The sequence below is a fragment of the Carlito syrichta genome, unplaced genomic scaffold (assembly GCF_000164805.1).
Source record: "Carlito syrichta isolate Samal-C Ts95f unplaced genomic scaffold, Tarsius_syrichta-2.0.1 Scaffold315767, whole genome shotgun sequence".
In the NCBI taxonomy this organism is placed as follows: domain Eukaryota; kingdom Metazoa; phylum Chordata; class Mammalia; order Primates; family Tarsiidae; genus Carlito; species Carlito syrichta.
Window position 1 is genome coordinate 99,414 of NW_007259863.1, and position 9,957 is coordinate 109,370.

The window sequence follows — 9,957 nt, forward strand, 5'->3', positions numbered from 1 at the left end:
CTAAATTGAGGACTTGACGACAGCTGTAGCCTGGTTAGACTTTTGCCCTCATATGAATATCCTTAAATTACCCCCCACCACCTCATGAAAGTCTTCCTTACTGTGGATCTGTAAGCCATTTAAGTCCTTTGCCACAAAGGGAAACAATAACAGCAAATAATATATAATTTAAATAAAATGTATCCTTTTCCTTTTCTTCACAGAATATTAGTACTTTCAAGTTAAATTACGGCACGCTGAGAAAAAAAGCCACACATGTTTTATATTTCACTGTGTATATAATGCAATATTTTACATCTAAATGTTCAGTGAAATAATAAATAATAGCTCCTTCTTAAAGGAAACTATAATAAAAATAAATATACAATATAAAATATATAAGAAAAAAATTGGCTCATAAATAGCTAAAGAACCATTTCATGAATTCAACATTCCTTCAGAAGTCTTCTGGTTTTGAACTATCAGTACATAAAAATGAAAAATGGCTTGACACAATGTATTAAAATTTAAGGCAAGTCCTAGGTTCCTTGGAAAGGTTTTTCCCTCAAGTTTCTGTCACTGGCTTTCATAAACATAACCAGTATGAAAAAGAAACATGAACATTACTTTTGGGAACAACCAAATATATGTCTAGTAAAAAAAATTATATGGATGGGGTTATGGAAAGTGTTGTGCTTAGACAAACAAATCTACTGTCAAGTAATGGAAACTGAGAAAATGGGATAAATACATCAAAAAAGAAAAAGTATGGCTTTTCCTAAAATCAATAAGCTGACACGTTATGCTAAATAGCATTGAAAGGGCACAGGCTATTGCATGTGCGCTAATCTTGGTCCCTGACAAGTAACTGTTATGGCACTTTGGACTTTTTAACAACTATGAAAAGTCTATTCTTTAAATATGAATTAACAGCAACAAAAAGTAGAAAAAATATAGTCATAGACAGGTCATTTCAGTAATACTTAAGAATGGTTTGAAATTAAGTTTTCATTGCAGAATAAAAGAGAAATGGGTCTAAGAATGACCTGGATCTACATTTCAGAGTTATCTCAGACAATCAAAGATGTCTAAGTTAACATTCATTCTAATTTACCTAACTGAATTAACATTTGTATTTCTTAGTTATTGAAACATTTTTAGTAAAGAAATTTTCAGAAGTCTTTATACAATTAATATGATTGTTAAAAAATCAGATGATCACGAGCTAGTTCTCTTTTTTGCAGTATAAAAAGTGCTGCACTCTATCGTAGTCTGGATATTATCCTTTATACTATTCAGAAGTAAACATCTTTGGCCACATGTTGTGTGTGTGTTGGGAGAAGATCAATTCAGGAAAACTTTTTAAAGCACCCGGCAATATATTTTACAAACACCAGGGATGGTGTAAAGAACATGAAGAACTGGACAATGTAATGATTATCAGGGCTGATACATTCCAATCCCATCTTTCTTTGGTTCAAATTGTAACTTTGGAATTTGTTTCACTGTAGAAATGACAGCATTGGTTAACGTCATAATTCTTTCAATATAGAGAGCATTAGAAGTTATAACAAACTCTTGTTCCAGCCACCAGAGTATTTCAACAACTTTTAGTTGTATTCTAGAATATGTATAATGACCCAAGCATTAAAAACAAAAGCATAAAAACAAAAAGCCCAGGAATTAAAACTATCCCTCTTAATAAAAAATAAAGACACAGAGTGAAAACAAAACAAACCTATCAAAGACACATAAAAATAAAATTTATACATGTAGAAGGAACAAGAGTGCATGTAATAATCGGAAAAAGCATATGCATTTCTTTATCTGATCAGGGCCTTATGCATGTAATACAACCCTTTGCAATAACTATTACTCAGTAATGCTTATTCAATATTTAAGATTAATAAAATGAGATAAAGAAAAGAAGGTTAAATGTGTTCTGTCAGTTGACAGCTCACCAAATGTCATTTGTCGCAGTGGTCCCCAACCTTTCTGGCATCAGAGACCAGTTTCATGGAAGACAATTTTTCCACAGACCAGGATGCAGGGTGTGTGTGTGTGCAGTCAAACCTTACTGCTAATGTCAATCTGTATTTGCAGCCACTCCCCAGCACTAGCATCACCAACTTAGCTCCACCTCAGATCTCAGGCACCAGATGCTCCTAAGGACTGCACAACCTACATCCCTCATATGCCCAGTTCACAATAGGGCACACAATCTTATGAGAATCTAATGCCACCACTGATCTGACTAGAGGTGGAGTTCAGGCAGTAATGTGAGTGATAGGAAGCGGCTGTAGATACAGATGAAATTTCACTCCCTCGTCTACCGCTCACCTCCTGCAGTGCGGCCCAGATCCCAACAGGCCACCTATCAGTTCATGGCCCAGGGTTGGAGATCCCTGATTTATAGAACTTGAAAAATCTAGAAGTTCTGTTCTGGTCACTTTAAATAAATAACATGTCCTAATGTACAAATTATTATTTGTAAATTTTTAGAGTGGCTTACACATTGTGCCAGGCCTTGTTTTAAGTGCTTTACAGAAATTAACTGGCTTAATCTTCTCAACAACTCTAAGAGATAGGCCTGCTACTGAGCCGCATTACACAAAAGAGAAGTCAAAATCACAGAGAGGTCAAGTCATTGCCTACAGTCACCCATGTGGGACCTATTGCAGGGACTCAAGCACAGGCAGTCTACCCCAGAGACTTTACTGTTAGAATTAAAATGTACTTCTACAAAATAAGCTATTTGGCTAACATGCATTTTAAATAATTTAGACACACTAAATAGTTACCAAAACAACAACAAAAAATCTCCCCCTTAAAAAATTAACTAACCAAAGAGATTCTTTAAAAAACTTTTTTCTCATAACATTCAACCAAGACCAAACAAAGAGCTTTCTCACAGATCAGCCATACGTATTTTAAAATTAGTGTTGTGCAAAGCCATCCCTATGACTCTAATTTTAAAAGCCATCTCTCCCAGAACACAAAACCTAGTGATATCATCACCAAAAATTCCATTCCAATGGAAACAAACTACTTCACATTCACCTTTTTTTTGCATTCGGAACAATTCCAACTGTTTCTGTTGCTGTCGTCTTAACGTATTAACAATAGCTATTGCTAGTCTCAGTGCTTCTCTGGGGTACCCATGAGAACGTAATGCATCCACTCTTGCACAGGCTGTAGGAACATGTTCTAAAACAGAAAGTCAAGGGAGTAAAGTTACCACTGTCACATATATCTATAAAAACAGGATTTAATACTAAGATGTTTCTCCCAAAATACTTTTAAAAGACACAAGAAACCATCTCTGAACTTGAATTTGAATGAAAAACTCAGTTCCTATTGCCAAGCATTCATCCATCTCCCATTGAATCCCTCAATTCTCCACCTCCCACTCTAATAATGCTATAGAAACTAAACAAAGAAGTAAGTCATGGAAATGTCTTTCCGGTTTGGCCACTTACCATGCCAGAGGGGCCACCCGCGGGAGTCAAAAAGGGAGTTTTCAGTGTCGTCATGGTAACAGTAGTTGGTGTATAGGTCACTGCTGATAATGTGCTGCAAGTGGCTATCCTGCCAGTGGAGATCACATGCCTCAATGGCTCGGGTGAACACTGTCCGATGCGGCCTGTTCGATGAATCTGTTTTTTCCACAATTCAGAAAGCCGTGTCAGCTATTATTCACATGTGAATAAATCAGTCATACCATTCTGTGGCCAGATGTTCATGAACACACCCACACACACTGTCCTGCACCCCCTAAGCAGAAGGGTGAAGGGTAAATACTCTCACATCCTAAGTACTAGGAGGCAAGTCAGCCCAAAGAGCCACCATTCACTCACTTGTTTATCAAACACAAACATTCTGCAGCCATTAAAGCTAAGGTTAAAGGCGTCCTGCAAAAAGAATTGTCAAGTCTAGTTTCCATGCCAAATACACCCAAAGGAGGCACTCGGCACAAAAATCACATGAAAACTCACTGCTCCCCAACTTCTGAGGTGCTGTGGTGGGCTGCCCCTGATGGGATCAACAGCTCTCACAAACACTATGCAAGAGATGTGACACCAGCCATGGAACCTTTCAGGAATATGCAGTCAGCCTTTAAAGATATGCATAAGGGTTGTGCTTTTGGTTGTATTTTTTAACTATATTGTGCGGTTTTGCACAATTAAAACTATTATGCTTCTTGGGATATAATGCTTAAATACCACTTTATATCCCAAAGGGCATAAATGCATATATTTAACATTTCACAAAGCCACACAACATAGCTACAAAACAAACCAGCGCACTTACCTTCACCCTACAGGCTGCCTCCTGACTCCTGGGCAGGTTCCATGACTGGTGTGATGTCCCAGCATAGTGTATGCCGGGGTATCACAAAAGAGCAGAGGCATACACTCCGAAGAGGGTTCAAGTTTCAGGACCTGACGAAGAAAAGAAATGTTTGGGGAATAAAGGATATTCTCATCCCAAGTTTTGGGATAATATGGTTTCAAATTCTACCTGCACTCCCACCCCTTGGGTTCCCACTCCAAACTTACCTTTAACCGTGGCACAAACCTTAGCAAGACTCAACGGGAAATCAGGGTCACAAACTATTTTTATGTTTATGTACTTGACCTAGCTCAAGTATAACCCCTCACTGTTCTGAGATTTAGTTACGTGAGAAGCAAAATCTGGAAGTTCCTTAGTTGGTAAGACTTATCTTCCTGTCACTGGATCTTTGGCTGAGCACAAACATAAGGGAAAACACAAAAAGCGAAGAACGACTGATTGAGAAGAGATTGGAGTCCAACCCCTTTATTCTGTAGATAGAACTGAAAAGCAAGGGAAGTAAAGTGACTTGCCAAGGTCACACCACCAGGCAGTGGCAATCGAAATCAAAACACAGATATTCTTACAGCAAATTCAGCTAATTCAGCTGTTTGGAAAGGCTTCTGACATGTCTTTAACAGAGAAACATTACTTCAGTTTGGTTTCAGGTCAATTGAGATATCTGTATCTGAATGGTAGACATATCAAAATGCATGAATAATAGACAATTTGAGAGGCACAAATAATGAGGCATCTGTTATGGCTCCTGCCCAGACTCCTTGTTAGCAGTAGACAGATGGATAATCTGAAAATGGGAAGGGTGAGCTCTACATTTAAGGGCCTCTGAACCTATTAGGGCTTTCTGCTGAGCAGAATAAACATACCTACAACCCAGCAAGAAACCGGTTCCATGACCTCTCATAGTCAACTGACCAAATGTTCCGAAGTCCAAGTCTCACATAAGTATTTTTAAATGGTTTTGTCATTTTGTATCATTTCATAGACAAAAAATTTAAAACTAAAATGAGATTTTCAAAGAGCAATTTGCTATTATGCACACTAAAAGAATGAGTTAGAGGTCTGGCTGTCGATGTGGCTCACTACCTGTGGTACTAAAAGTAAGTTGTAGAAAAGGATTCCATGTTCTCGAAAATCAAAACTGAACCTGTCACATGTGTATATGTGACTATGTAAGAAGAGAGAAACGTAGAGTATACACACTCAGGTTTTTAACATTGGTTAGCTCTAATAAAACTAAAATCAAAAAGCCAAATATTTGTGAACTGATATTTAAATAACAATGTAGGCTATAAAGTCCTATAGTAACATGGGGAACACATAAAAATTGAGTAGATAGCTAGACAGTGACTAAAAGACATATAACTGAAAGTCTGGTTTGGCTCGATAAAATTACGGTCAATTTTTTATCTTGAATACCTGTGGTCATTCATTTTGCAGTAAGAATAAAAAAAGAGATACAAATTATCTTAACCACAATTTAAAAATAATAAATACAAAAATCTGTAAGAATTTTTATATAAAGTAATGCTGATTAAAGAACACGGGAAATAAAGATAAGTAAAAAGGTAGGAATTTTAAGGCTTTTTTTAAACCAAAAAAAAACTTAAATTAAGAAATTGGCTATCATTCTGGTATATATTTTTTAAAGTCTGGTTACAGTGGCTCATCCTGTAATCCCTTTGCACTTTGGGAGGTAGAGGCGATAGGATTACCCAAGCCCAGGGGTTCGAGGCCAGCCTGGTCAACTCAGTGAGACCTCGTCTCTACAATAAATCAAAAAATTTAGCCAGGCATGGTGACATGTACCTGTAATTCCAGCTACTTGGAAGGCTATGTCAGAAGGATTGCCTGAGCCAGCAGGTTGAGGCTGCAGCGGCCATGAGCTTAACACTGTACTCCAGAACCTGGGCAACAGATTAAGACTCGAACTCCAGAAAACAAAACAAAACAAAAAACATTTCAAATAATGTTTAGGCCAGGAATGGTGGCTCAAGCTTGTAATCCCAGCACTTTGGGAGGCCGAGGTAAGAGGACTATCTGAGCCTAAGGGTTCGAGACCAGCCTGGGCAACTTGGTGAGACCTCATCTCTACAATAAATCAAAAGATTAGCCAGGCAAGGCAGCACATGTCTGTGGTTCCAGCTACTTGAAAGGCTGAGGTGGAAGGATTGCCTGAGCTTGGGAGGTTGAGGCTGCAGTGGCTGTGAGCATGCCACTGCACTCCAGCCTGGGTAACAGAGTAACACTCTGACTCAAAAAATAATAATTATTATTATTCTATTTCAAAGAGTATAGATTCTAATATTTTTTTTCATTAATTCCAGCAAATTATCTCAGCGGAGGCAGAGCCTGATAAGCCCTTCATATTCACTCTCATGTGTAAACACAAACAATTCTGCCCGCAGTGTGTACCATGTATACAACCAGTGCAGTTCTAATGGCACAGCTGCTAGATTCTGCTGTTCACCATGGGCTCTCCCTTAGGGAGCCTGTCAGCCATTCAGAAGAACCACTACAGGTACGAGCACCAGACCCCCTCTGTAAGGATGTCTCTTCTGACAGTCCCTCAAAGGACAAGAGTATTCACCTCAAAGTAGGTGCCCTGGTGCCTTTAGGCACTTTATAAATACTTTCCTTAGAATCTAGGTCCTAAATTCGTTATTACCTAGCCAGACCACAGTGAAATGAACTGTTTAGTCTGGAAGCTGGACCACTTCTTAATGACTTTCTAAGGCCATGTAATATTCATGTTTAATCAAGGGTGACACAGTAAGTGGAAAGTAAAAGGTGTAAAACGTTAGGGTGACAGTCCCAAAAAGCAGTGGGGAGGGAAACACAGAGACACCTCCAAGTATCTCAAGTATAATAAACAGAAGAGGATTAAGGACGTTGCCTACATAAACGTTGGCATCCCCCTCCTAGCAATGGAAGAGAATAAATGTTGGAGAGCTAAACTTAAAAATTCTGAGCATCTGGGAGAAAACTGGGGCTATGAGGAGCAAATTTTTCTTTAAAGCTATTACATAAAATCATCATGGGCAATGAAGATATGAAAGACTTCAAATACTGAATTCCCAAGGCAAATATCTCTAGACAAAGTAAAGTCAGACAATCATCTTTACCAAGTCCTACAAATTATTTCTGATTGGACAAGTCCCTATGGAGTAACACACCACATTCAAATGCAGCCAAACTGTCCAGGACTTTCTAGTAGTACCAATTTCATATGTGGTCTGCACACACAGAATGACAGTCTTGATTCTGGATCCTTCTGTGATGTCAGTTAATTCCCACCTTGCCTCGCTCATGACTTTAGAGTCTTTCAAATTTTTTCTTAAAAATGTGCTGACCATGCAAAAATAGTGACATTAACCAGTTAATAAAATTTATATTTAGCTGGGCTCGGTGGCTCAGCCTGTAATCCCGTGCCTTTGGGAGGCTGAGGTGAGTGGATTGCCTGAGCCCGCGGGTTCGAGACCCGCCTGGGCAATTTGACGAGACCTCATCTCTACAATAAATCAAAAAATTTGCCGGGAGTGGTAGTGCGCGCCTGTAATTCTGGCTACTGGGAAGGCTGAGGCAGAAGGATCGCCGGAGCCCAGCAGGTCAAGGCTGCAGCGGCTGGGAGTGGCCACTGCAGTCCAGTCTGGGCGACAGAGTGAGACTCCAACTCAAAAAAAAAAAAAACAAATTCTGGCTTGAAAAGGAGAAAATTCTGAATAGGTAAAAGGGAAAATGGGGCCAAGAAAGAAGTTTTTTAGGGATGGGAGGGATTTGAGCTGAATGGACAAATACAGCAGAGAGAGGGAAGTCAAATAGAACAGGACAGAAACGAGAGGCAAAAGATTTTCTTGGAAACGTCGGGGAGCATTTCTTGGTTGTTCCAAAGCTTAGAGGACACTATTAACCTATAGCAGGTGGGGACAAGTAAGCTAGACAATCTTTCACAATAAAGAATTTTCCTGGTCCAAATGTCATCAGCTTTCCATACCTCTCAGTTGAGTCATAAAATATTTCCTTGTCACATTTTAAAACTAACAATTTTTAACTGATTAAATTATGCAGAAGCTCAAATACAAATTCACCAACAGAGATAAAAACACAGTTCCTCAAGCCTCTCAATAGTTTTACAAATATATTACCCTAATCCATGATTATAATTAAAAAATTAATGTGAAATCATTATTAGGCCATTTTAATACATATTAATTTATATATAAGTATTATATCCATCTGCATTCTGAGATTATAGAAAGTGTACAAGATCTCATTTAAAGTCAAAACACACACACATACACACACAGTCAAAACATATTAAGTCCTTGTGTTAACAGTAAGTTCCTAAAAGTTGGTAAAATCACTTTTCCACATATATTGTGAGTTACCTTTAAAAACACATATGCATTATTAAGTATATATCAATTGAACAAAACATTATTGTGGACTTACCTTGGTTGGCATTTGCACCCTGAGGCAGAGCATTAGTTAGGTTGGGTAATTCACTGCCATGATTTCCATCTTCCCAGGGACAGACATCAATACTATTCCACTTCTTCAGCTGTTTTAGCCAACTGGCCTTCTGCTCCAACTTGCAGTGGGGGTTTAAAACTATACACATCCACAGAGCACCTAATTTAAAGGAGTAGAGGTAAGTAAGTTTTTTTTTAATTACAAAAATATCCAATTCTAAGAGCTATTTTTGAACCTCCTCCAAGTGGGCCCAAGCCTGTCAATTTTATAACTGAATTGTCCTTAAGGTAAGCCACAAATCTCAATTATCAAATAGAATAAATAAGATACTGATACATTTATCTTTCCTTTCTGTATTCTTCAGAAGTAGAAAATTCAAGTAAATATTTCACAGATGTTAAAAGTTCAAGTTTTACTTAACTAATTTCAAAATAAGACAGACATCAGTATTTCAAAGTCACTCACAACACTTTTTCTTGAAAAAGATTGTGTGTACATGTCTCTGAGTGTTATAATCAGTTGTGTTAGCCAAGTGAATAATAAAAGTAGGAATGATAACTGCTTATGTATTATTTGTCCAAATGCTTTACATTCTTCCTTATTAAAAACAAACAAGCTTCTTCAATTAGAACATCTATTATTTTAAATACCAAATAGCTTTTACCAACAGAAAATGAAAATGGCCACAAACTATTTAAGCAACAGACATTTACAATCTATATTTCTATATTTTAAAGTGCCAATTAAAAACAAAATATGGTCAGTCAAGATGGAGTAAGTACACTATAGCCTATCTTTCCAATGACTATAACTAAAAACTCTGGGCAAAATACAAAAAGCTATAACCTGAGGATTCTGAAAAGTAAACAACAGCAAAGCAGACTGCGGAGGGAAAATAATCGTGAAGAAGCAGCACAGATAGGGGGTGATTTCCCATTATTTTTACCCCTTTTCATTTTTTTTCTAGCTGTGACAAAACATTAGACCCATTTAGGAAACTTTGTAGAGTGCACATGCAGCAAAAATATAAGGACAATCACATCTAGTAGGTATAAGGACTGGGAAAAAGGACCCCCAAACCAGAAGCAGGAGAGGAGGATCTCTGGATTCTGTGTATATGCTAGCCCTAGTCCTCCTAGTCACATTTCATGTGCA

At 37.9% G+C, this 9,957-nt stretch overlaps 1 protein-coding gene across 1 annotated transcript in view; it reads right to left on the reverse strand.

The window, feature by feature from the left end:
• ZSWIM6 (zinc finger SWIM-type containing 6) overlaps nucleotides 1-9,957 on the reverse strand; it is a 74,825-nt gene that overhangs the window by 17,370 nt on the left and 47,498 nt on the right. The window contains exons 5-7 of the mRNA XM_021706553.1: nucleotides 8,782-8,961; nucleotides 3,459-3,635; nucleotides 3,040-3,186 (exon numbers count right to left, since the gene is read on the reverse strand). Of these exons, the coding sequence (XP_021562228.1) occupies nucleotides 3,040-3,186; nucleotides 3,459-3,635; nucleotides 8,782-8,961 (504 nt within the window). The remainder of the gene's footprint in view (nucleotides 1-3,039; nucleotides 3,187-3,458; nucleotides 3,636-8,781; nucleotides 8,962-9,957) is intronic.